General features: G+C 41.1%; 2 protein-coding genes across 3 annotated transcripts; one reads left to right on the top strand and one right to left on the bottom strand.

Annotated features, from left to right (window-relative positions):
* The first annotated feature begins 9,733 nt into the window (after positions 1-9,733).
* LOC112258091 (ubiquitin-conjugating enzyme E2 B) lies at positions 9,734-20,962 on the top strand. 2 transcript variants are annotated; one of them, XM_024432198.2, is made up of 6 exons: positions 9,735-9,904; positions 13,921-14,001; positions 19,160-19,185; positions 19,580-19,669; positions 19,853-19,941; positions 20,224-20,962. In XM_024432198.2, the coding sequence occupies exons 1-6, from the start codon at positions 9,861-9,863 to the stop codon at positions 20,350-20,352; spliced, it is 459 nt and encodes a 152-aa protein (XP_024287966.1). In that variant the 5' UTR covers positions 9,735-9,860; the 3' UTR covers positions 20,353-20,962. The 2 variants fall into 2 exon arrangements, with proteins under 2 accessions (XP_024287967.1, XP_024287966.1); XM_024432199.2 differs by lacking the exon at positions 13,921-14,001 and having other exon boundaries at positions 9,734-9,904.
* A 3,395-nt stretch (positions 20,963-24,357) lies between these two features.
* cdkn2aipnl (CDKN2A interacting protein N-terminal like) lies at positions 24,358-25,251 on the bottom strand. Its single transcript, XM_024432197.2, has 3 exons — positions 24,978-25,251; positions 24,732-24,834; positions 24,358-24,553 (listed from the first exon to the last, which is right to left on the bottom strand). Exons 1-3 carry the CDS (start codon positions 25,187-25,189, stop codon positions 24,545-24,547), a joined length of 324 nt encoding a protein of 107 aa, XP_024287965.1. The 5' UTR covers positions 25,190-25,251; the 3' UTR covers positions 24,358-24,544.
* Between the last annotated feature and the right edge of the window lie 2,505 nt (positions 25,252-27,756).

The raw sequence follows: 27,756 nt of genomic DNA, 5'->3' as shown, positions 1-27,756 counted from the left end.
TGCAATATCTTCATGTTCTAATCAACAGACAACAAGTCAAGTATACATTAATTAAATATAAATCACCAACTTATTGAATTCACAGTTGTCTATTTGTCCGTAACTGTACTATCATGACCTACATAAACACACTTGTCAGGGAAAAACAACAACATTTATTTACAAAGTAGAGGTGATAAAGTACCATGTTCAACACCAGAAAATGTTGATAGTTGTTTGCTATCATATTGTATAACCTTGTACATACGAAATGTAAGCTATGACATTTTTATTGTGTCCATTGGTTTAATATTGCGGTCACCATTGCATTCCACGTGCTTTAGCACTGTCTTCCATGTGGTTTAGCCTGATGCCAGAAAGGGTTTAAACATATAAGACACTATGTTCTGAACATACTGGGCGAGATGTTAGGAAAACCACAACATTACTGTGGGGTGAATCAGGGCATCCCTTCGGGAATAGAAACAATGACAGAAAGCTTGGCAGCGCCACAATGCTTGTTGTATTCACAGACACCTCATCAACATGCTGTTACTGACATGGGCTTGGGTCAGATGTCAAGCATGTTGTATAATAGGTTTAGTGTTTCATCGTTTTTGTTTATTTACTTGCTTGTTTTTTTCCATGTATGCTTATATGTCCCCTTTACATGAACTTATCACACCTGCCCTTACATACAGTGGGGCAAAAAAGTATTTAGTCAGCCACCAATTGTGCAAGTTCTCCCACTTAAAAAGATGAGAGAGGCCTGTAATTTTCATCACAGGTACACTTCAACTATGACGGACAAAATTAGTTTAAAAAATCCAGAAAATCACATTGTAGGATTTTTAATGAATTTATTCGCAAATTATGGTGGAAAATAAGTATTTGGTCACCTACAAACAAGCAAGATTTCTGGCTCTCACAGACCTGTAACTTCTTCTTTAAGAGGCTCCTCTGTCCTCCACTCGTTACCTGTATTAATGGCACCTGTTTGAAGTTGTTATCATTATAAAATACACCTGTCCACAACCTCAAACAGTCACACTCCAAACTCCACTATGGCCAAGACCAAAGAGCTGTCAAAGGACACCAGAAACAAAATTGTAGACCTGCACCAGGCTGGGATGACTGAATCTGCAATAGGTAAGCAGCTTGGTTTGAAGAAATCAACTGTGGGAGCAATTATTAGGAAATGGAAGACATACACGACCACTGATAATCTCCCTCGATCTGGGGCTCCAAGCAAGATCTCACCCCGTGGGGTCAAAATTATCACAAGAACGGTGAGCAAAAATCCCAGAACCACACGGAGGGGCCTAGTGAATGACCTGCAGAGAGCTGGGACCAAAGTAACAAAGCCTACCATCAGTAACACACTACACCGCCAGGGACTCAAATCCTGCAGTGCCAGACGTGTCCCCCTGCTTAAGCCAGTACATGTCCAGGCCCGTCTGAAGTTTGCTAGAGAGCATTTGGATGATCCAGAAGAAGATTGGGAGAATGTCATATGTTCAGATGAAACCAAAATAGATATTTTTGGTAAAAACTCAACTCGTCGTGTTTGGAGGACAAAGAATGCTGAGTTGCATCCAAAGAACACCATACCTACTGTGAAGCATGGGGGTGGAAACATCATGCTTTGGGGCTGTTTTTCTTCAAAGGGACCAGAATGACTGATCTGTGTAAAGGAAAGAATGAATGGAGCCATGTATCATGAGATTTTGAGTGAAAACCTCCTTCCATCAGCAAGGGCACTGAAGATGAAACGTGGCTGGGTCTTTCAGCATGACAATGATCCCAAACACACCGCCCGGGCAACGAAGGAGTGGCTTCGTAAGAAGCATTTCAAGGTCCTGGAGTGGCCTAGCCAGTCTCCAGATCTCAACCCCATAGAAAATCTTTGGAGGGAGTTGAAAGTCCATGTTGCCCAGCAACAGCCCCAAAACATCACTGCTCTAGAGGAGATCTGCATGGAGGAATGGGCCAAAATACCAGCAACAGTGTGTGAAAACCTGGTGAAGACTTACAGAAAACGTATGACCTCTGTCATTGCCAACAAAGGGTATATAACAAAGTATTGAGATAAACTTTTGTTATTGACCAAATACTTATTTTCCACCATAATTTGCAAATAAATTCATAAAAAATCCTACAATGTGATTTTCTGGATTTTTTTTCTCATTTTGTCTGTCATAGTTGAAGTGTACCTATGATGAAAATTACAGGCCTCTCTCATCTTTTTAAATGGGAGAACTTGCACAATTGGTGGCTGACAAAATACTTTTTTGCCCCACTGTACCTGAGATGGGGTAAAAGTCAGCTGACTGCTCCCAATGGCCAGGTAAGTAGGGCTCGGCCGCCTCTTTACCTATCAGTCCTACAAACACAAGTATGAGAATCTCTGACATGGTATACCTCACCAAAGCATACTTTACCAGGATGAAATGTCAGTGTGCCTGCCAAAAGTATTCATACCCCTTGGATTTCTTCACATTTTGGGATTAATAAAAAAGGTATACAGTGTAAGTCGGAAGTTCACATACACTTAGGTTGTTTTTCAACCACTCTACAAATTTCTTGCCAACAAACTTTAGTTTTGGCAAGTCGGTTAGGACATCTACTTTGTGCATTACACAAGTAATTTTTCCAACAGTTGTTTACAGACAGATTATTTCACTTATAATTCCCTATATTACAATTCCAGTGGGTCAGAAGTTTACATACACTCAGTTGACTGTGCCTTTAAACAACTTGGAAAATTCCAGAAAACGATGTCATGGCTTTAGACACTTCTGATAGGCTAATTGACATAATTTGAGTCAATTGGAGGTGTACCTGTGGCTGTATTTCAAAGCCTACCTTCAAACTCAGTGCCCCTTTGCTTGACATAATGGGAAAATCAAAAGAAATCAGCCAAGACCTCAGGAAATAAAATTGTAGACCTCCACAAGTCTGGTTCATCCATGGGAGCAATTTCCAAATGCCTGAAGGTACCATGTTCATCTACATAAACAATAGTATGCAAGTATAAACACCATGGGACCACACAGCCATCATAGCACTCAGGAAGGAGACACGTTCTGTCTCCTAGAGATGAATGTACTTCGGTGTGAAAAGTCCAAATCAATCCCAGAAAAACAGCAAAGGACCTTTGAAAGATGCTGGAGGAAATGTACACAAGTATCTATATCCAGAGTAAAACACGTCCTATATTGACATAACCTGAAAGGCCACTCAGCAAGGAAGAAGCCACTGCTCTAAAACCGCCATAAAAAAGCCAGACTACGGTTTGCAACTGCTCATGGGGACAAAGATCGTACGTTTGGGAGAACTGTCCTCTGGTCTGATGAAACAAAAATAGAACTGATTGGCCATAATGACCATTATTATGTTTGGAGGAAAAAGGGAGAGGCTTGCAAGCCGGGGAACACCATCCCAACTATGAAGAACGGGGGTGGCAGCATCATGTTGTGGGGGTGCTTTGCTGCAGGAGGGACTGGTGCACTTCACAAAATAGATGGCATCATGAGGATGGAAAATTATGTGGATATATTGAAGCAACATCTCAAGACATCAGTCAGGAAGTTAAAGCTTGGTCGCAAATTAGTTTTCCAAATGGACAATGACCCCAAGCATACTTCCAAAGTTGTGGTAAAATGGCTTAAGGACAACAAAGTCAAGGTATTGGAGTGGCCATCACAAAGCCCTGACCTCAATCCTATACAAAATTTGTGGGCAGAACTGAAAAAGCGTGTGCGAGCAAGGAGGCCTAGAAACGTGACTCAGTTACGCCATGTAACGATTCTGATGAAGAGGAGTAGTAGGAAGGATCGGAGGACCAATGCGCAGCGTGGTAAGTGTTCATCTTGTTTATTTGCCTGAACACTAAAATACAAAATAACAACGTGAATAAACAAAACAAACAAAACAGTCCTGTGTGGAACTGACACGGAAAATAATCACCCACAACTCAAAAATGTAACCAGGCTACCTAAGTATGGTTCTCAATCAAGAATAACGATTGACAGCTGCCTCTGATTGAGAACCATACCAGGCCAAACACAGAAATCCCAAAACATAGAAAAAGGAACATAGACAACTCACGCCCTGACCATACTAAAACAAAGACATAACAAAAAAACTAAGGTCAGAACGTGACACACCAACTCTGTCAGGAGGAATGGGACAAAATTTATTGTGGGAACCTTGTGGAAGGCTATCCGAAACGTTTGACCCAAGCTAAACAATTTAAAGGCAATGCTACCAAATATTAAATAAATGTATGTAAACTTCTGACCCACTGGAAATGTGATGAAATAAATTAAATCTGAAATAAATTATTCTCTCTACTATTATTCTGACATTTCACATTCTTAAAATAAAGTGGTGATCCTAACTGACCTAATACAGAGAATTGTACTACTATTAAATGTCAGGAATTGTGAAAAATGTAGTTGTCTAAGGCGTATGTAAACTTCCGACTTCAACTGTGTATATATATATATTTGTCAACAATCTACACAAAATACTCTAATGTCAAAGTGGAAGAATTTTTGAAAACATTTTTGAAAGATTAATAGAAATTAAATGACTAAAATATAGCTGTTGCATACGTACAGTGGCTTGTAAAAGTATTCACCCCCCTTGGTATTTTTCCTATTTTGTTGCCTTACAACCTGGAATTATTGGCTACTCAGGAACATTCACTGTCTTCCTGATAAGCAACTTGGTAAGCGACTTTGGCATTGTGATTTTGGTTATTATCCTGCTGAATGGTGAATCCTCTCTGAGTGTCTGGTGTAAAGCAGACTGACGTCGGTTTTCCTCTAGAATTTTGTCTATGCTTAACACCATCCGTTTCCTTTTATCCTAAAAGATTCCCCATTATTTTGCAGATGTTAAGCAAACCCATACCATGATGCAGCCACCACCATCCTTTAAAATAAGGAGGCATTTACTCAGTGATGTGTTGTGTTGGATTGTCCCCAAACATAAAGCTTCACATTTACGCCAAAAAGTGTATTACGTTTTTTTTCAGTATTACTTTAGTGTCTTGTTTCATGCAAGATGCATGTTTTACATTTTTTTTGTATTCTGTAAATTTGTATTATTCCTTTCACTTTGTCGTAAGTCATTATTGTGGAGTCATTACAATGTTGTTGATCCATCCTCAGTTTTCTTCCATCACAGCCATTGAATCACCAACGGCCTCATGGTAACATCGCTAAGCAGTTTCATTCCTGTCCTGTTGCTCAGTTCAGAAGGATGACTGTATGTTGGATGTGTCTGTGTGGTTTAATACATAATCCACAGCATAATTATTAACTTAAACATGCTTAAATATATAGTCCATGTCTGATTTGTTATTGTTACCTATCTACCAATCACTGCCCTTATTTATGAGGCTTTCGAAAAGCTCCCTGGTCTTTGTAGTTGAATCTGTGCTTGAAGTGAAATACTTGACTGAGGGACCTTACATATGTTGAATGTATGGGGGACAGGGGAACGGTTAGTTATAGACAAAAATCATGTCAACCCCTATATTATTTCCCACAGAGTGAGTCCATGTAACTTATTATATGATTTAAGCCAAATGTTACTCCTGAACTAATTTAGGCTCATTTGAACAAAGTGGCTGAATACTTATGCATTGACTATATTTTAGGTATCAAATTTGTATTCATATAAAAAAATTACAAATAAATACATTTTTCTTCCACTTTGACATTATAGAGTATTTTGAGTAGATTGTTGACCAAAAAAAAAATCACAATTAAATGCATTTTAATCCCACTTTGTAACACAATAAAATGTGAAGAAATCCAAGGGGTCTGAATCCTTTTGCAAGGCACTGTAAATATGTTTAAGATACAGTTTGTATGTACTGTTATAGATACTCTGGAATGATTGGGTGGTATTCTGAACGCCACTTTACCAGATAAAGCTGTAAAGCGGTATCCTATATCTCTCTGATCTGAGAGCCACTGACCGGGACTTGTTGACTTCCATAACGCGGGGAACAGGGACGGCAGCGAACAGGTTGTTTCTGGCGTTGATGGGGCACAGTGAAGGTGACAGGAAAGATGGCCTTAGAGTGAGGGGGTTCTGGGGTAGAGGTAGAGGTGGAGGTACAGGGCTGTCAGTCTGAGATGAGACAGGGCTGTCGGTCATCCTGACCTCTGACCTCCTGCCTGCCCTTGAAGGCTTATGCTCAGGCTCCTTTCCACGCCTGCCCTATTCAGTGTCCGAAAACAAATAGCAGTCCATGTTCAATACGGTTGACTGGTATGGATCTTGTACAACCATTTCTATAGCGCGATATATAGGCTTCGACTTGTATTTAAATAGTTGCTCTGCCCCTTTATTGTACGTACAGATGGTAAAATGCTCTTGGTAAGAATATGCTAAATGACTAAGGGTCCATGTAGTTTATACCTTCACTGGTTTTCTGTTACATGAGAATGGGACTACTGCTCCCAACTCCTCTGGTGCCTCCCACAAGTCACGATGGATCCTGTGCATGCTGTTGACCTAGGTATCTTTCAATATCAACACCTGTATCTTTGGTATGAATCTGGAGCAGGAACCAGCAGTCATTCAGGTAAATGGCACTTCATCATGACAACTACTTCACAGTATCTCATAAATGTTAAACAATTTCAAGGAAAGTTCAAGGCTCGACACACAAGACAAATCAACATGTGTGTGGCCAGATTATGACACTGTGACAATATAGTACCACATTCCCATTATTCTACAACGTAGAAAATAGTCAAAATAAAGAAAAACCCTTGAATGAGTAGGTGTGTACAAACTTTTGACTGGTACTGTATGTAAAGCAGGTCAGAATGTAGGTCAAATGTCTCTCTCCACTCTCACTGGCTAATTGCTTCTCCAAGTCCACTCGACATGCAAGGTTGCCCTGACTCACCTTTGCCCTGAACCCATCTTTGGAGAAGTATCGGTGAATGAGCAACATGGAGCACGTAGCCCTGTCAGCAGGATCGATCTGTAGGCATGTCTGAAAAAAAGGAGACCGTCACTGTGAAAGTAAACAACCAACGCAAACCAAATGGTTAGGCCCAGGAGTTTTTCCAGACCTTGTGACCCGTCATGGAAAATCCAGTTTTTCCTGGTGACGTGGTCAGGAAAAAACTCCTGTCCCACTCCATACACATTCTTGACTATCTCTCTGTAGACTTATATCCACTATTTCAGCAACTAAGGGATGGAGTTTGTTGTACTTCTTCCTGGGGTCCCTGAGGAGCTGCACCTAGCAGAGACTGGCCACGGCAAAGATAGGGTTCTGGAAGTACAGGTCCTGCTGATGGCGAGTCAAAGGCCCGATCAAGACAAAACACGCAATTGTGTGTCCATTTACTGTACTTAGTTTTACCGTACACACACTTTAATGACAGAGAACAGAGAATTTTTAAAATTCATTTAACTAGGCAAGTCAGTTAAGAACAAATTCTTATTTTCAATGACAGCCTAGGAACAGTGGGTTAACTGCCTGTTCAGGGGCAGAACGACAGATTCGTACCTTGTCAGCTCAGGGGTTTGAACTTGCAACCTTCTGATTACTAGTCCAACGCTCTAACCACTAGGCTACCCTGCCACCCCAAATAGATGGGGAGCCATCATTCCATAAGGTCCTCTCATTCCATAATCCAATTATGACCATCACACATTCAGGAGTAAAACAACACCACTATAATGAGATAGTAGCTGTACAATCACATAGCTTCCCTTCTGATTAGCACTGATAGACAGTACATGGCACTGGTTACATCCCCTGCACTCAGCGTGGTGGCAGCCATCACAGCACTATGGAGTGTAATGAATCATTAGGGTGACACACAGAGTGTTGTAAATAGCTTTTTTAGTCTGCGGGGAGGACGAGTTCTGTCCACAGACAGCTGATGGAGACCTCTTCACGTCCCTACCTACCTGCCACTGTGGCTATTGGCTTCCATCTTCACTGACACGCTGCCATTAGCGCCCTCCAGAGAGCCACTCTCAGCGGAGACAGAGAGGAACACACTGGGGCTGATTAGAGAGTCAAATAGCCTTAGTATCCCGTTCCACCACAGAGGTTTAATAAACCACAGATTGAACCTGATAAAAGACTAATATGGAGGGGACCACTTCTCTCTCTCTCACAGTACTAGGCCTGTGTATCTCCACCAGGTTAGTTATCCCAATGAAAGCACCGAAGGAAAAAACAACAACAGTAATGTTCTCTCGATGCCCTCTATTTAGCTTGCGTTTATGTCCAGGTCCAAAATGTCAAAAGGATCTTTGGGCTTTTCCTTGTGTAGGCATGGGTAAAAGACTGAATGGCACAGTTGAGTTCAGCGTTGGTTTGTTTGTCACTGCTGGCCAGGGATTGAATCAAGTTTATTTATAGAGTGAAGCCAATTGTCCCTCTCTGCCCCCTTGATAAGCCACAAAGCCACATATGATGTAAATCTGTTGAGCATCATGAGAATAACTAATTTATCGGGGAGCCAGGAAAAAAATGAGGATGCGTCCCAAATAGCACCTTTTTCTCTAGTGCACTACATTTGACCAGAACGGGCAAAAGAGAATAGGGTGCCATTTGGGATGCAGACTTACACTGCCTTTTTGTCTCTGCGTGACCTACTTTTCAACAATGGTGAAATTCTAGCAGGCTTGTTGCCCTATTGATATCAGAAAAGCTTTGGGTTATCTGTGCTCCCTTGGAAGAATGGACAACAATTTGATTAAGCCAGTGTGTAGTCAGTTATTTGAAATACATCCACAACATTAGAGGCATCAGATGTTATCAAGTCCACATTTCCAAACATCGATGCCCACACATTTACATTTTAGTAATATTTTAGTAGCAGACAATCTTTTTCAGATTAATTTACAGTTAGTGCAATCATCTAAAGCTAGAATCCTTAAACCAAGAAAACCAAAAGCTGATTTACCAAGCAAACTCAGTAAGTCAGAGACCAAAGGAATTTCCAGTTTGCCATCCCTTAACCCATTCCTATACACTTACTATGTATAGTGCCCCTTGACAATAGTATCTTCTGGCCAGTAAAACGCATGGCTTGCATTACGGTTTTGGAAACATAAGGTATATTTCATAAAAGTGAGAAATCATAAAAAAATGTACGTTTAAATTACTACACACCTTTATAGGTTTAGGGGTTTTTACATGTTACGGCGCTTGTTTACTGAAAACACAGTGGAATATCTGTGTTAATTATCTATCATTGTCTCTTAACACCTGTGTGTAAACGCACGAAGGACGCCATACATGTGTTATCGAAGAATACTGTTGGCTGTAACTGCGTTAAAACAGTGTACAGTAAGTGTATATACAGCATTTGTACTATTATTTTGATGTGATATGAAAGTAAAGGGCTTTACGTTTCTATAACCGGACCACAATTGAAAATCGATTTTTAGTTTACATGGAATATTTGGCTGTTTTGGCTTCCAGAACCAATTTGCCTCTGAACAGAACATGTAAGGTCCATGGACTATAAGGAGTAACATAGGCTCCTTTGGCCATTTATTGGGCTAGACATCCCTGAGACCTGGTGTGACAACCCATATGTCTAAAGGTTTGAATACTAACCAAGTTAAGGTGTCGTAGAAATTGCATGCAGTGTTCACATTTTGGGAAAAGTGTGTTCATTTGATTACATTTACACCACGCATCGAGAAAGTGCACTGTTCCAATCCAATGTCCTTGCGGTTTCCCCCCTGTGGAGGTATATGACGTCACTGTAGTTGTGTCGAGAAGAAGAGAAAAGCACAGACGAAAGATTTACCCCTTAATAACACCGTTTCGATAGATTTGTATGACCAAAGTATACGTTCTTACGCTTTGAATCATGTCTACTCCCGCTAGAAGACGACTTATGAGAGATTTCAAAAGGTAATGCAGTGTTTTAGCTCTGCGTTTTTTTTATATTTAGCTAGCTAATGTTATCTAACTACAGTAACGCTTGCTGGAAGCTAGCTAGCCACTTGGCTCTAGTTAGCTAACAGTACCGTTCATTTGAGGCGTGTACAGTGCAGAGTTGGCTGTAGCTAGCTATCAATGAGCCAGTCATTAATTTAATACCTAGCCACGTTGTATTGTCTGGTATCTAGCTAGCTAGAGTAAGATGTAACAATGTCGCTTCAGTTAGCCAGCATGCTAGAGCCACACAGATGTGCTACTAGCCAGTTAACTTGTTTTTATTCATCAACATGTGTAGCTAGCTAGCTAAATATACTTGTATTTAGCTAGCTATCTAAGTTAAAGGAGTAGTTACCAATTTTACAACTTGATGTTATATGGTTCCTCACCCTGAATGTAGTCTATGGGCCAGGATAAACTGTAGTCCATGATTTCGTGATTTAATAACTGAAGTTTGGAATGGCATTTAACTTCTGCCACCACTAACTGAAATACTGAATCCTAGGAGTCGATTCCAAGCTGAATCTTGACACTCAGAAATGTCCGTCGACACCGGGAGTTGACTCTCCACGTATGTGTCATTGTTGTTAATAACAGTAGGACAAATTGCAGAGAACGGCAAGCGACCGCAGTGAAGTCCTGTATTGCAATACTTTGAGAAGGAAATACAAACGTTGCGAGGTCGAATTGAGGTACAGGTGCAATGCTTAACCATCTGAAAGGGACACCGTGAGACCCAAGCCGTTGCTGGCAGCATCGCAGGTGAATTGTGAATTCACATGGATGTTTTGCTATCGTTTTAACGGAAAACATTTTTTTTTAAATGGCAGTTTAAACTTTCAGAATTGTATCATTTGTCACATCTCTATTCCTACTCTACCTGGCTTCCTCTGCCATCACCTGTCCTTGTGTGTAAAATAGACCAATTTCTTGATAAGCATTGTGACTTTGGTAAATGCTTAGTTTAATTCAGTCTCACACAACACCTATTTTTAGACATGCATTGTTCATAAGATATTTTATGAGTTAGTCTATTTGTAGTCTCCGTCACACAGCAAGTATCTGGTTGGCAACATCAATATTTCCTTACAGAGAACTGTAAGCTATAAAAACAAAGTCGCACACTCCATATTAGAGGGCGACCGATTAATCGGAATGGCCGATTAATTAGGGCCGATTTCAAGTCTTCATAACAATCTTCATAACAATCGGAAATCGGTATTTAAAAAAACAACAACTTTTATTTAATCTTTATTTAACTAGGCAAGTCAGTTAAGAACATATTCTTATTTTCAATGACGGCCTAGGAATGGTGGGTTAACTTCCTCGTTCAGGGGCAGAACGACAAATTTTCACCTTGTCAGCTCGGGGGAATCAATCTTGAATTATTTAAACCAAATTGAACATGTTTCGTTATTTATTTGAGGCTGAAGTAATTTTATTGATGTATTATATTAAGTTAAAATAAGTGTTAATTCAGTATTGTTGTCATTATTACAAAAGAAATAAAAAATATCGGCCGATTTAATCGGCATCAGCTTTTTTGGTCTCGATATCGGCATTGAAAAATCATAATCGGTCGACCTCTACTCCATATATACACTGCTCAACAAAATAAAGGGAACACTTAAACAACACAATGTAACTCCAAGTCAATCACACTTCTGAAATCTAACTGTCCACTTAGGAAGCAACACTGATTGACAATAAATTTCACATGCTGTTGTGCAAATGGAATAGACAACAGGTGGAAATTATAGGCAATTAGCAAGACACCCCCCAATAAAGGAGTGGTTCTGCAGGTGGTGACCACAGACCACTTCTCAGTTCCTATGCTTCCTGGCTGATGTTTTGGTCACTTTTGAATGCTGACGGTGCTTTCACTCTAGTGGTAGCATGAGACGGAGTCTACAACCCACACAAGTGGCTCAGGTAGTGCAGCTCATCCAGGATTGCACATCAATGCGAGCTGTGGCAAGAAGGTTTGCTGTGTCTGTCAGTGTAGTGTCGAGAGCATGGAGGCGCTACCAGGAGACAGGCCAGTACATCAGGAGACGTGGAGGAGGCCGTAGGAGGGCAACAACCCAGCAGCAGGACCGCTACCTCCTCTTTTGTGCAAGGAGGAGCAGGAGGAGCACTGCCAGAGCCCTGCAAAATGACCTCCAGCAGGCCAGAAATGTGCATGTGTCTACAAAAAACGGTCAGAAACAGACTCCATGAGGGTGGTATGAGGGGCCGACGTCCGCAGGTGGGGGTTGTGCTTACAGCCCAACACCGTGCAGGACGTTTTGGCATTTGCCAGAGAACACCAAGATTGGCTAATTCGCCACTGGCGCCCTGTGCTCTTCACAGATGAAAGCAGGTTCACACTGAGCACATGTGACAGAATCTGGAGACGCAGTGGAGAACGTTCTGCTGCCTGCAACATCCTCCAGCATGACTGGTTTGGCAGTGGGTCAGTCATGGTGTGTGGTGGCAGTTCTTTGGGGGGCCGCACAGCCCTCCATGTGCTCGCCAGAGGTAGCCTGACTGCCATTAGGTACCGAGATGAGATCCTCAGACCCCTTGTGAGACCATGTGCTGGTGCGGCTGGCCCTGGGTTCCTCCTAATGCAAGACAATGCTAGACCTTGTGGCTGGAGTGTGTCAGCAGTTCCTGCAAGAGGAAGGCATTGATGCTATGGACTGGCCTGTCCATTCCCCAGACCTGAATCCAATTGAGCACATCTGGGACATCATGTCTCGCTCCATCCATCAACACCACATTGCACCACAGACTGTCCAGAAGTTGGCGGATGCTTTAGTCCAGGTCTGGGAGGAGATCCCTCAGGAGACCATGCGCCACCTCATCAGGAGCATGCCAAGGCGTTGTAGGGAGGTCATACAGGCACGTGGAGGCCACACACACTACTGAGCCTCCTTTTGACTTATTTTAATGACATTACATCAAAGTTGGATCAGCCTGTAGTGTGGTTTTAATTTTAATTTTGAGTGTGACTCCAAATCCAGACCTCCATGGGTTGATAAATTTGATTTCCATTAATAATTTGTGTGATTTTGTCAGCACATTCAACTATGTAAAGAAAAAAGTATTTAATAAGAATATTTCATTCATTCAGATCTAGGATGTATTATTTTAGTGTTCCCTTTATTTTTTTGAGCAGTGTATATACCTTCAGTCATTTATTGGTTAAAAAAACACCAATGTTTCAGCATCACTAGGTTATGTAGACAAACAGTGCAATTAGTAGATTGTTTGTCTACATAACCTGGTTCAAGCATTCATGACATTACCCTGACGAAGGCACAGTTTGGTTTTTATCAAACAAATTACTTTGAGGTTATACATATGGAGTGTGCAACTCTTTGTTTTTATAGCTTACAGTTTATTTGCAGTTAGTCAGAACATCTACACTAAATAATGTTCTCTGGGTGTGCACCAGCTCATGCTTTTTATTGGACTTGCAGGGAACAGTGACATGATTCAAATGCGACTCACAATTGGTAACAGCACCATGTAGTAGCCTTTTCGTTGACACGGGGATTACAGTAAATGGGGTCATTGGTGTTCTCTGTAGAGACTTGTAGTTGGATCTACAAAAAACAGTCTCACCTGGTGCGTGAAGGTCAGCTGTTGAACTTTGTTTTTTAAATTTATTGCGGTGCGCTTTGGAATGGTACTGCTGGATTTAGAGTTACCAGAGAACACTGGGGTTTGGTGATAATAAGCGGCAAGGAGGACCGATATTTAAGGTTGTAATAATGCCATTATGGTTTGGGTTGTTTTGTAGGCCACAATGGACTCTGGATTCTAGAGTGATTTTCATGCATGGCTGTTGTTTTGCAAACAAGCAATAACACTTTCAGTTTAATAGGATGCACACTTGTCGTCTGGTTTGCTCCAAAATATTTTTGATGTTTCGAAAACCAGTCGTCGTGCCAGGGTTTAGGTTTCATTCTATTGTTTCCTCTCGGTTTTTCTGTCCTCAGACTTCAAGAAGACCCCCCAACTGGCGTGAGTGGTGCTCCATCAGAGAATAACATCATGATGTGGAATGCTGTTATTTTTGGGTGAGTGTTCTAAAGCCACCCTTGTTATTTTGCCAGCAGCATACCACCCTGCATACCACTGCTGGCTTGCTTATGAAGCTAAGCAGGGTTGGTCCTGGTCAGTCCCTGGATGGGAGACCAGATGGTGTTGGAGGGCCAGTAGGAGGCACTCTTTCCTCTGGTCTAAAAAAAGATATCCCAATGCCCCAGGGCAGTGATTGGGGACACTGCCCTGTGTAGGGTGCCGTCTTTCGGATTGGATGTTAAACGGGTGTCCTGACTTTCTGAGGTCATTAAAGATCCCATGGCACTTATCGTAAGAGTAGGGGTGTTAACCCCAGTGTCCTGGCTAAATTCCCAATCTGGCCCTCAAACCATCACGGTCAACTAATAATCCCCAGTTTACAATTGGCTCATTCATCCCACCCTCCTCTCCCCTGTAACTATTCCCCAGGTCGTTGCTGCAAATGATAACGTGTTCCCAGTCAAATTACCTGGTAAAATAACGCATAAAAAAATAAAAGTTATTGTGCCAGTGTGATCATCCTGGCATGGGCATCAGGACCATGTGGATATGGGCAAATTGAGCTGTGGTTGTAGGCTACAGTCAGAGTGGGAGCCAGAGATGTGTGTTGGCTGGGGGTTAGTTTAGATGGTGACATGTAATTGTTGAACTGTGGAGGCTATTTGCCACACAAATATTCCCATTTCCAATAAACAAAATAAATGTATCTGAAACCTGGAATGTATTGCATAGTCAGACTCATTATTTGTATTTATTAGGGTCCTTGGGGTCCAAACAGGATTAAAACAACCATCACAACATAACAGCCACATCATATATTAAACTTCTTTGTAATGCAATGTGCTATTTAATAGTCTGTATCAACATTCTATTTGTTATAAGGAGGGTGTAAAGAGCATCTCCTGGTGAACAAAAGTGAGAGCAGGCGTTGATCATATCAATCAAAATAATTTTAAATTATTACAATAATTCAGGGAGACCATCTCCAGAGCAGAGGCTAAGACAAATGTCTAATTTGCCTTCTTTAAAGGGATACTTTTGGCTTTTGGCAATGAGGCCTTTAATCTGACTCTGGGGAAGTAGATAAACTCATGGATACTGTTATTTTGTGTCTGCTTGCAGTATGAAGGAAGCCCTTATATTCTAATATCACAGCACCAATGTTCTCTAAACAACAGCTGGGAGGGGGGGAATAAAAATAAATACATCTCTGCCTTTTTTTGTTGAGTGCTCCAACTCTTTTCAGCCTCAAATGAGTCCTTTTGGAAGTTTTTCTTGGTAAGCCATTCTCAACTGCCAGAGGCTTGTTCAAAGTCACAACAAAAGACAGACTTTTTGGCAGCTGCTACAGAATCACACAATGTTCATACGGTCATCAATATCAGTGTACCTCCAGTCTGACGTCAATCACTATCAACAAATATGAGTTTAATACATAACATACAGCATCAAGTATGAGTTTAATAAACAAGCAAAGTGTCAATACAGGATTAAGATTGAATCCTACTACACTGGCTCTGACACTTGTCGTATGTGGCAGGGCTTGAAAACTATTACGGACTACAAAGGGAAACCCAGACGTGATCTGCCCAGTGACGTGAGCCTACCAGACGAGCTAAATGCCTTTCATTTTAGCTTCGAGGCAAGCAACACTGAAGCATGCAGGAGAGCACCAGCTGTTCTGGATGACTGTGTGATAACGCTCTCGGTAGCCGATGTGAACAAAACCTTTAAACAGATCAACATTCACAAAGCCGCTGGGCCAGACGGATTACCAGGACGTGTACTCAAAGCATGCGCGGACCAACTGTCAAGTGTCTTCACTGACATGGAGTCTGTAATCCCAGCATGTTTCAAGTAGACCACCATAGTACCTGTGCCCAAGGAAGCGAAGGTAACCTGCCTAATTGATTACCGCCCCGTGGCACTCACGTCGGTAGCCATGAAGTGTTTTGAAAGGCCGGTCATAGCTCACATCAACAGCATCCTCTTGGAAACCCTAGACCCACTCCAATTCGCATTCCACCCCAACAGATCCGCAGATGACACACTCTCAATCATACTCCACAATGCCCTTTCTCACCTGGACAAAAGGAACACCTATGTGAGAATGCTGTTCATTGACTACAGCTCAGCATTCAACACCATAGTGCCCACGAAGCTCATCACTAAGCTAAGGACTCTGGGACTAAACGCCCCTCTCTGCAACTGGATCCTGGACCTCCAGGCTGCCCCAAGGTGGTAACAGTAGGCAACAACACGCTGCCACGCTGATCCTTAACACTGGGGCCCCTCAGGGGTGTGTACGTTGTCCCTTCCTGTGTGCCCTGTTCACCCATGACTGCATGGCCAAACGCGACTCCCAACACTATCATTAAGTTTGCTGATGACACAACAGTGATAGGCCTGATCACTGACAACTATGAGATGGCCTATAGGGAGGAGGTCAGAGAACTGTCAGTGTGGTGCCAGGACAACAACCTCTCCCTCAGGCCCCCATTAACATCGACGGGGCTGTAGTGGAGCGGGTCGAGAGATTCAAGTAGAGGTCGACTGATTAATCGGCATGGCCGATTTTAATTAGGGCCGATTTTCAAGTTTTCATAACAATCGGTAATTGGCATTTTTGGATGCTGATTGTGACCGATTACATCACAATCCACGAGGAGACTGCGTGGCAGGCTGACCACTTGTTACGCGAGTGCAGCAAGGATCCAATGTAAATTGCTAGCTAGCATTAAACTTATCTTAACATAATCACTAGTTAACTTCTTGTGACTCTCAAACCCGGGTCCGGGAGCGTAATCATCGCCTGACGCTAATTAGCATAATGCAACGGACATAAATCTTCCTATTCATGAAAATCCCAAGTGAAATATATTGGAACACAGCTTAGCCTTTTGTTAATCACCCTGTCATCTCAGATTTTCAAAATATGCTTTACAGCCAAAGCTAGACAAGCATTTGTGTAAGTTTATCATAGCCTAGCATAGCATTATGCCTTGATAGCAGCAGGCAACCTTGTCACGAAAATCAGAAAAGCAATCAAATTAAATCGTTTACCTTTGAACTTCGGATGTTTCACTCACGAGACTCCCAGGTAGATTAGCCAAAGTTCATTTTTTTCCCAAAAGATAATTTTTGTAAGCGAAATAGCTTCCAAATTAGGCAAAAAATGTAGGCAAAAAATATTCCATTAGCTCCATAATATCGACAGAAACATGGCAAACGTTGTTTATAATCAATCCTCAAGGTGTTTTTCTAATATCTATTCGATAATATACCCGTCGGGACAATTCGTTTTTCCTTAGGACTGATTGGAATAATGGCTACCTCTGTATTTTACGCGAGAATCTCTCTCGGAGCCACCATGTGACCACTTACGCAATGTGGCCGCCTACGGCTATTCTTCAACAGATGCGTAAAACTACGTCACAATGCTGTAGACACCTTGGGGAATACGTAGAAAGCGTAAGCTCGTTGATGGCACATTCACAGCTCAATAGGGTCTCATTGGAACGCAGCGCTTTCAAAACCTGGGGCACTTCCGGATTGGATTTTTCGCCTGAAACATCAGTTCTGTTATACTCACAGACAATATCTTTACAGTTTTGGAAACGTTAGTGTTTTCTATCCAAAGCTGTCAATTATATGCATATTCTAGCATCTTGTCCTGACCAAATATCCTGTTTAAAACGGGAATGTTTTTTTCTTAAAAGATACTGCCCCTAGAGTCGCAACAGGTTAACTACACATGGTTGATATTACTAGTTTAACTAGCTTGTCCTGCGTTGCATATAATCAACGCGGTGCTAGTTAATTTATCATCGAATCACAGCCTACTTCGCCAAATGGGTGATGATTTAACAAAGGCGCATTTGTGAAAAAAGCACATTCGTTGCACCAATGAACATAACCATAAACATCAGTGCCTTTCTTAAAATCAATACACAAGTATATATTTTTAAACCTGCATATTTAGTAAAAAGAAATTCATATTAACTCGGGAAATGTGTTTCTTCTCTTGCATTCAGTGCAAGCAGAGTCAGGGTATATGCAACAGTTTGGGCCGCCTGGCTCGTTGCGAACTGTGTGAAGACCATTTCTTCCTAACAAAGACCGTAATTAATTTGCCAGAATTTGACATAACATTGAAGGTTGTGCAATGTAACAGCAATATTTAGATTTAGGGTTGCCACCCATTCGAATAAAATACTTAACCTCTCTGGGATCGTTCGGGACTCTAGCGTCCCACCACGCCAACAGCCAGTGAAATTACAGGGCGTCTGTGAGTATAACAGAACTCATATGGCAGGCGTAAACCTGAGACAAATCCAACCAGGAAGTGGGAAATCTGACGTTTGTAGTTTCATTTATGTGATTGCCTATCCAATATGACTCCAGTCACCCAAGTTATAGACTTTCCTCTGCTACTGGACAGCAAGTGGTACCGGAGCTCCAAGTCTAGGACCAAAAGTCTCCTCAACAGCTTTTACACCCAAGCCATTAGACTGCTGAACAATTCATAAAGTCGCCACCGGACAATTTACATTGACCCCCACCCCTTTTGTACACTACTGCTACTCGCTGTTCGTTTGTTACCTGTGCATAGTCACTACGCCCCCAACTACATGTACAGGTTACCTCAACTAACCTGTACCTATGCGCACTGGCTCGGTACCAGTGCCCCCTGTATATAGCCTCATTATTCTTATTGTGTTACTTTTTATTTTAGTCTACTTGGTAAATCATTTCTTATTTTTGAACTGCACTGTTGGTTAAGGGCTTGTAAGTAAGCATTTCACGGTATAGTCTACACTTGTTGTATTCGGCACATGTGACAAAGTTCGATTTAATACATAACATATAGCATCAAGTATGAGCTTAATACATAACATACAGCATCAAGTATGCATAGTGACCAACTCTTGATGCAAATGTTTCACAAATAGAACACTTGAAATCATATGTATTACATAAAGGGGAAACACGTAAATATGCTAAGCATTGTGTTAATGTACTCTTAACTGAAATTAACTTTATTTATCTTAAATATTCCCCATTGGGGCAATATGTTTGTTTTGTTAGTCGGGGTCTAATTACTAGATAGGAGCTTGTTACAGTACAAGTAATTGTTCATCTCTTTATTTGCAGGCCTGTGGGTACACCATTTGAGGATGGTAAGATAAAAATGTGTAATTCAGTTTGAGTTGGCTTACAGGAATGTAAATCATCAGTTTATCATAACACTACTGTAACCCATGAACTGGTTGAAAACAATGAACTTGGCTTTCTTAGTTTTTCCAGTCATGCTAGCCAAGAGCAAAGAGTCTTGGTATTCCGAAGTGTGATCATTTTGAACAGGTGCATGACTCCGCCTCCTTTAATTATGCTGTGTGGAATCTGGAGAAAGTGCTGAGTCAGCCTTCATATTCAGGCTTATATTAGTCATGTGACAGACTGTTAGCTGTGGGGTGGACCACTTTTCTTTCTCCCCTCCATAAAGGTTTAGTTTGATTAATGAGGAACGGATGTTTCTTTTTAGTAACACTAACTGTCTCTCTCTCTCTGCAGGAACTTTTAAACTTGTGATAGAATTTTCAGAAGAGTACCCTAACAAGCCACCCACGGTTCGATTTATCTCCAAAATGTTTCACCCAAATGGTAAGAGAGTCCCTATGGACACATTCGAGATGTCCTAAATACTTTGGTCACGTTATTGATGGGAAAGTGAACTTGGTATTAACTTTTCAGCATTTAGCTCTTCCAGCGAGTAAGCTATTCTGTGTCATGTGATTGTGTATACATCTTTCTTTGAAATTTAAAACAATCCTTTTGATCTTGCAGTCTATGCAGATGGAAGTATATGTTTAGACATCCTTCAGAATCGTTGGAGCCCCACGTATGATGTGTCGTCCATTTTGACGTCTATCCAGGTAGGTTTGTAATCCTCTCCTCCATCAGTCTGACATCATGAGACTACTTTGTCTGTGTGCATTTTACAAATGCAACACAGGTTCTTTATGTAGTGTACTTAATTTCTGTTTTGCAGTATGCTCTGAATGACCTTTGTTGTAATGTAGCATTGTCGTGTTATTTCTGCTCCTGGATATACTATATGTAAGACTCAGACACCTCGCTAAAAGTGTAGTGTCGAAGAACTACACACGTTCATACCGGTACATTCAATCACAACTTCTTTTTTTTTGTGTTCACAGTCCCTGCTGGATGAGCCGAATCCTAACAGTCCAGCCAACAGCCAGGCTGCACAGCTCTATCAAGAAAACAAGCGGGAGTACGAGAAGAGAGTTTCTGCCATCGTGGAGCAGAGCTGGGTAGACTCCTAACACATCTCCCCCACCCCCCCCACCCCCACCCCCATCACTCCTATCAAATGCTTCAATCGGTCATTTACCTCATCAAGAAAATAAGCCGACATCAGAAGAACTTAAGTGCCACCAGAAAGAGAAAGTAGGGACTTTTACTTGCTTGCCAACACATTTGAAGAAAATCAATCTGATACTTGTGTTATTGTTCCAATTTTTTTTTTATTGCATGATGTGAAATAAGTTATTGCTAACAGAATTTGTAATATATATTTTTTTGTTGGATTGATGCTGTTATTGTTTAGTTTCTACAGAATAGTTTATTTTTTAACATCTCTTGGTTTAAACCATTTGAGAGTATTTTGTCATATCGGCAAATTAGTAGAAATCCATAAAACATGACGACTTGGTTAAAATAATGTATTTTCTGGGAAATTCTACAGTCTGTCATGTAGCATAAATGTAAGATCAATTGACCAGCTATAAAGCAGACATATTCTTTTGCACCCATCCTGGCAGTAGGTTCAAATTACCGCCCTGAATGGAGTCAGTACTATTGATGAGTGATCAAGGTAACTATGGCATTCTGCTTGTTGATGATTTTTTTTAAAAGAAGAAAAAAAAGACCTAAGTCACAAACACAAAAGATGTCTCATGTCATGTGTTAATTGTATGAACTTTAAGTACAGTGGCACTTGTAATAAGAGGAGAATTTGTCTCATCTAGGAAAATGGACAGATAGTAGGCTGACTCCAACAAAAATCCTACTGTTTGGATCTATAATTGAACAATACATCTGCTAAGCCTTTTTCACATTTTGTTAGCCTTATTCTACAATTTTTACATTTATTTTTAAATTCTCTCCAATGCCCCATAATGACAAAGCGAAAACAGGTTTAGACATTTTAGCAAATGTATTTAAAAGAAAACATACCTATTTACATATGTAGTTAAGAACCTTTGCTATGAGACTCGTAATTGAGCTCAGGTGCATCCTGTTTCCATTGCTCATCCTTGATGTTTCTACAACTTGATTGGAGTCCACCTGTGGTAAATTCAATTGATTGGAAATTATTTGGAAAGGCACACCTGTCTGTAAAGGAATTATCTATAGAGCTCCGAGACAGGATTGTGTCGAGGCACAGATCTGGGGGAAGGGTACCAAAACATTTATGCAGCATTGAAGGTCCCCAAGAACATAGTGGCCTTGTTTGGAACCACCAATACTCTTCCTATAAACTGAGCAACTAGGGGAGACGAGCCTTGGTCAGGGAGGTGACCAAGAACCCGATGGTCACTCTGACAGAGCTCCAGAGTTCCTCTGTGGAGATGGAAGAACCTTCCAGAAGGACAACCATCTTTGCAGCACTCCACCAATCAGGCCTTTATGGTAGATTGGCCAGACAGAAGCCACTCAGTAAAAGGCACATGACCGCCCGCTTGGAGTTTGCCAAAAGGTACCTGAAGGCACACAGCCAAGACAACGCAGGAGTGGCTTCGGGACAAATCTCTGAACGTCCTTGCGTGGCCCTGCCAGAGACGGGACTTGATCCCGATCGAACATCTCTGGAGAGACCAGAAAATAACTGTGTAGCGACGATCCCCATCCAACCTGACAGATCTTGAGAGGCTCTGTATCACCAAATACAGCTGTGCCAAGCTTGTTGTTTCATACCCAATAAGACTCGCGTTTGTAATCTCTGCCAAAGGTACTTCATCAAAGTACTGAGTAATGGGTCTGAATACTTATGTAACTTTATTTTTTATTTTTTTAAATTTACATATAAATTTGCAAAAATGTCATCTGTTTTTGCTTTGTCATTATTGGGGTGTTGTGTGTTGATTGAGGTGGAAAAAGTCAAAGGGTCTGATTACTTTCCGAATGCACTGTATTAACGAGTACACTGTCCATATCCAACATTATTATGGAAGTCATTTTTCATATTTACTAGGGTAAATAACATCTGCTGAATATGTGTATGTGATAAATAACATTTGATTTGCTATATATAAATTTTTTACAGGATGGGTCATATTGTGGCAAGTGGTTTATTTAACCTTATATGGAGAAGGGATATGTTATACATTTTTGTGAATTCACTGAATGTATACTTATCTGCTGTGTAAACAAAATAAAACATTTTTCAGACTTTGAGATGATTTTGATTTCAGCTCTTATGTGAAGAGTGCAGCTGTGGCATGTATAATTGTTTTGTCTTTGATTGTATTATGGACAAGGGTAAATAATCCTCATCCGCTGCAACCTCGATGGGTAGTAGTAGGCAACTGGGGGAGAATCTAATTTGGGGGAAAAGACAGTCCTCTGTGACCATAAGTTAGTAGGTAAACGGAGGAGTGTCCTCGCCTCCCCCTGAGAAAGCACGAGTATCCTACCGGAGTCCTTTGCTGAAGAATTTTGAGATCTGTCCACCCCTTTGAATGAGCGGTTTTCTCAAAGGAGAAAAGCATGCACACATTTAAAAAACGATACCCTACTTATCCTTTTATCTATAAAATGTATTGCACAACTATACTGAACAAAAATAAACACAACGCAACAATTTCCCAAGATCTTACTGAGTTAGTTCATATGAGGAAATCAGTCAATGAACTTAATTCATTCGGCCCTAATCTATGGATTTCACATGACTGGGAATACAGATGTTGATCAGATACCTTTAAAAATGGGCCTCAGGATCTCGTCACGGTATTTCTGTGCATTCAAATTGCCATCAATAAAATGCAATTGTGTTTGTTGTCCGTAGCTTATGTCTGCACATACCATAACCCCACTGTCACCATGGGGCACTCTGTTCACAACGTTGACATCGGCAAACCGCTCGTCTACACAACGCCATACATGCTGTCGGCCATCTGCCCGTATCAGTTGAAACCGGGATTCATCCGTGAAGAGCACACTTCTCCAGCGTGCCAGTGGTCATCGAAGGTGAGCATTTGCCCACTGAAGTCGGTTACGACACCAAACCGCAGTCAGGTCAAGACCCTGGTAAGGACGACGAGCACCCAGATGTGCTTCCCTGAGACAGTTTCTGACAGTTGGTGCAGAAATATTTTGTGCAAACCCAGTTTCATCAGCCGTCCGGGTGGCTAGTCTCAGACGATCCTGCAGGTGAAGAAGCTGGATATGGAGGTCCTGGGCTGGCGTAGTTACATGTGGTCTGCGGTTGTGAGGCTGGTTGGACGTACTGCCAAATCATCTAAAACGACATTGGAGGCAGCTTATGGTAGAGAAATTAACATTCAACTCTCAGGTAATAGCTCTGGTTGACATTCCTGCAGTCAGCATGTCAATTTGCACGCTCCCTCAAAACTTGAGACATCTGTGGCATTGTGTGACAACTTCACATTTTAGAGTGGCCTTTTATTGTCCCCTGCACAAGACGCACCTATATAATGATCATGCTGTTTAATCAGCTTCTTGATGACACACCTGTCAGGTGGATGGATTATCTTGGCAAAGGAGAAATGCGCACTAACAGCGATGGAAACAAGTTTGAGAGAAATAAGCTGTTTGTGCGTATGGGACATTTCTGGGATTTTCTATTTCAGCTCATGAAACATGGGACCAACACTTTACATGTTGCGTTTATATTTTAGTAGTAGAGCAGACTGGTCTGGATCATCCCTGGCAGACAGGGGGCAGTGTTCCCCTTACTGCTCAGTGGGCAAGCACCAGGGCCATATACCAGCATAGACTTCAGAAAGCACATTGGAGCAGAATATCTGAGGTTCTGAGAAGGAGGCAAGGCATGGAATCAAGGATAGTTCACTCTGGGATAATTAGGGAGAACTGAGGAATGTGTGAAGACCACGTGGAAAGCCCTTTTCTGTAACCCTCCCTTGATTTGAATGTGAGGTACATGGCTCTCAGAAGATTATGTAAAAATCGTAAATCATCACATGGCATATTTCTGGCCTTACAATGTTTATTCTTGCAACATGTTCTCAGCCATGGTATTCAGATAATGGCCATTGTCAAGTACATTAGATATTGAAGCAGGCCAATCAACTACAATTATTTTAATGTATAAAATGTTTCAGAAGTTATTGCTCATGTTACATTTGTTGTAATACCCAATTAAAAAACAATAAGCTTGCATGTTAAGAAAACAACATTTTAAAATCCTATGCATCTGGTAAAAGGAAAGTTGGACAGTAGGGTAATCCATCCATAACAGACCAGGTCCTCCAATCATTGTTTCTGAAGGAGAGGGAGAGAGAGAATGGTTATTGTGGTGTGTCCTAACAGTGTTATCTTGCCTCTGTGTCTGTGATCACTGACCTGAATGAAGTGGATTGGAGAAAGTGATATGTTGGAAGGACTAGTCTAAGACATGACAAAAAGATGAGGAATTATTTTGGGATGAAATAGAATTTACCTTTTTTTTCATTATCTCATCTCTGGTTTTGAAAACAGGGGCATCCTCCACCACAATTCCTTCAGCCATTTCCTTCATTTTCTCCAGAAGGTCTGGACTGTATCTGAGAGAGCATGCAGAAACAGAAGTTAGTTACATTGCATGCCATACATTAGTTACATGATGCTATGCTAGAAGGCATTTTAGCTAAATAACATTTCAAGTACCGGTAGTCAATGCACATGAAGTGTATTATTGTTAACTCACCGACAGCCAAGAAACACGTTGTTGGCCCATACCATGGACAATGCTAGCAGCTGGTCAATGTGTGGGTCCTCAAAGTCGTTTATATTTCTGAATAGGAATTCCCTCCTGGCCTTCCAGTGTTTTTCACTCTCTGAGATGCCACGATATGTATCTACAAGCGTGGCCAAATGCCTGTTTTGATCAATGAATTCCTCGATTTCCACCTCGGCCATGTCGACAAGTAACGCACGCTTCCGTACTACAAAAATGCGTCTTGCAGAGAGGAAGGCAGGAAGCTCATGCGAAAGTCCCAGCAAAGACATTACAGTATGAAGATCAGCTAAGACTTGTTTTTTATTATTATTTATTATTATTAAACAGTAACATGCAAAACACAAAAACCAGAACAGCCAGAGGGATTACACAGAGAAATAATATAGACATGTAGCGAATAATTTGTTTAGACGTTTTGTTTTCGTTTTAATGATTCTAAATTGTTTTCCAAATCAGTTTTTTAATTTTTTTAAAAGGCCTTTTTTTTCATAAATGTTGGTTTGTGTATGAGAATGTTTCCTAATAAAATAAATATATGTATGACATACTGGATTTCAATTGTGGAATCAGTGTAGTGAACTAATATGTCAAACGTTCAAAATATCAATGGTGGAATGCATTTTGTTGCCAAGATATATATTTTTTTACATCAGTCCAGAACACCTCACTATGTAAACAAATACACAATATGTGTTCAATAGATTAATTCACTTGTAACATCAGGTATATATTTAGAAATCAAGCTATTACATGGGTAGAGTCTATGGATAATCTTAAAGGCGAGCCAAGAGTGAGCCAAGCATGGCTCCAGTTCACATCAAATGATTGATGAAGCCTAACTAAATATAGCATTTATAGAATACATATTTTATCCCACTAGGTATAGCTTTTATACGTGTCATTTTCCTTGCTTGAAACCTTAAAGTTGTATCTTTCCATAAATTCTCTAAGTGTAAATAGATTCACACTAATACTAACTAATTGGCTGACAAGGATAATGTTTTTCGAGAACCAGTTATGGTAAAATAACATCTTGTTTCTATCGAATATCGACCCATTATTCCATATAAAACATTTATGAGGTGAAAAGTTGTGTTTATACAGCAAGGCCCAGCACGTCAAAGCCTGCTTGAAGATCGGCTAAAACTCCGTCTCCAATAGAAATGCCCTTCTTTTATGGGTTTTATGGCAGATTACAACCCCAAAACGTGTATTACCGCCACCAACTGGACGAGGTTGAAAAAAACAAGTTACAAATAAAACCCATACATGATAGGGAAAACTAACTTAATCCACCCAAAATAAAACTATCAAAAAAACACATTGATAAAACCAAAACCTCCCACTTTTCCTTCCTTCAAATCTCCATATCTCCCTTCTCAGGCTCCATGACACGGTTTGTGACAATCCTCCATGCAACTCCTCCACTGAGAAGTCAACCAGTCCCAGGAACCGTTCCGTCACATTCATAATTATATCTATTCCCCACATTGACAGTGCCATTCATCACCATAGCTATAAAGACCACCTTCTTAACCTTTAACATATCTGGGTCCTGTGTTGAATGGCAACCCCTGTTAGAAGTGTTGAAGGTTCGAATGGTGCTCCTGACGAGTCACTGAAGGCCTATACACCACAATGTGACTCTTCAGGAGCACCATTCGACCCTTCATCCCTTTTAACATTCCCAAAGACATGGCTTCATGGTTCCCACCATAATTGCAACATGTCACATTTTCATCACTTTTAAAACACATGCTATGATCTTTTCCACGGGTTGAACATCTCGGCTTCTCCCTTCTGCAAACACTTGAAACATTTCCAAAAGCTTTACAATGATCAACACTGCATTGGTCTTGGAATAAATGCTCTGACTCTGTAGTTTGCACTTGAGAGACTCCATTTAAAAAAACAAAAGAAAAGATAGGCTCTTCACTTTTTATTCGTTCAACACACGATTCATCCGATGAGCGTCAATCACTCCAGGAATATTTTTAATCTCTGCAACATCGATTTCCCACGAAACGCCAGATATTACCCTCGAGGGGTGCCATGTTCCGAAGAGACACATCAAACTTCTCAAATCGGGTGAGACTCATCACAACCTCATACTGACCCACAGAAGAACAACAGCAAAAAGCCCACTTCTCGTGATAATAGAAATCCTTGACCATACTTGTTGGCGATGTCATGGCGACGCAAAACTCATGCGTAGAACATGCGTAGAACGGTCGTCTCGCACAAAACTGCGCATGTGCAAACTGTCAAATCAAAGACTCTCCTTCGATATAAAGTAGTTTTTTACGAAAATGAAAACGTGTCACTTTGTCACTTTTACGAGGTTGGAGTAATAATATATTTAAATAGTTAATAAATTGGCTCGAAACTAGGTTGTGCCTTTAGATTTCGAGGAAATTAACAACTAAGGAAGAATTTGTCACTTCTCTCATTGACTTCTCGAACGCCAAACCCCGTTTGGTCTGTTTCGCAAGCGTCCCCGGAAGTTTCGCGATGTTGCGCCTCTGCATTTAGAAACTCTTTGGTACCAGTATTTATTACAGCGCCATCCTGTGACCGAACAGAGAACAACATTTTCCAAATGTCTGCACTACTATTGATTACTGGATGATTTTTTTTGGAAATCATTAAATTGACTCCCGACTCTGTGTACAAATATACCCTGCTTTATGTGCATCAGCCACCCTGTAGCCTCTGCTAATAAATATGGACCTTTTAAGCACATGAT

The sequence above is a fragment of the Oncorhynchus tshawytscha genome, linkage group LG09, assembly GCF_018296145.1.
Source record: "Oncorhynchus tshawytscha isolate Ot180627B linkage group LG09, Otsh_v2.0, whole genome shotgun sequence".
In the NCBI taxonomy this organism is placed as follows: Eukaryota; Metazoa; Chordata; class Actinopteri; order Salmoniformes; family Salmonidae; genus Oncorhynchus; species Oncorhynchus tshawytscha.
Note: the sequence above shows the minus strand (reverse complement) of the source record. Positions and strands in the feature narration are given on the sequence as shown.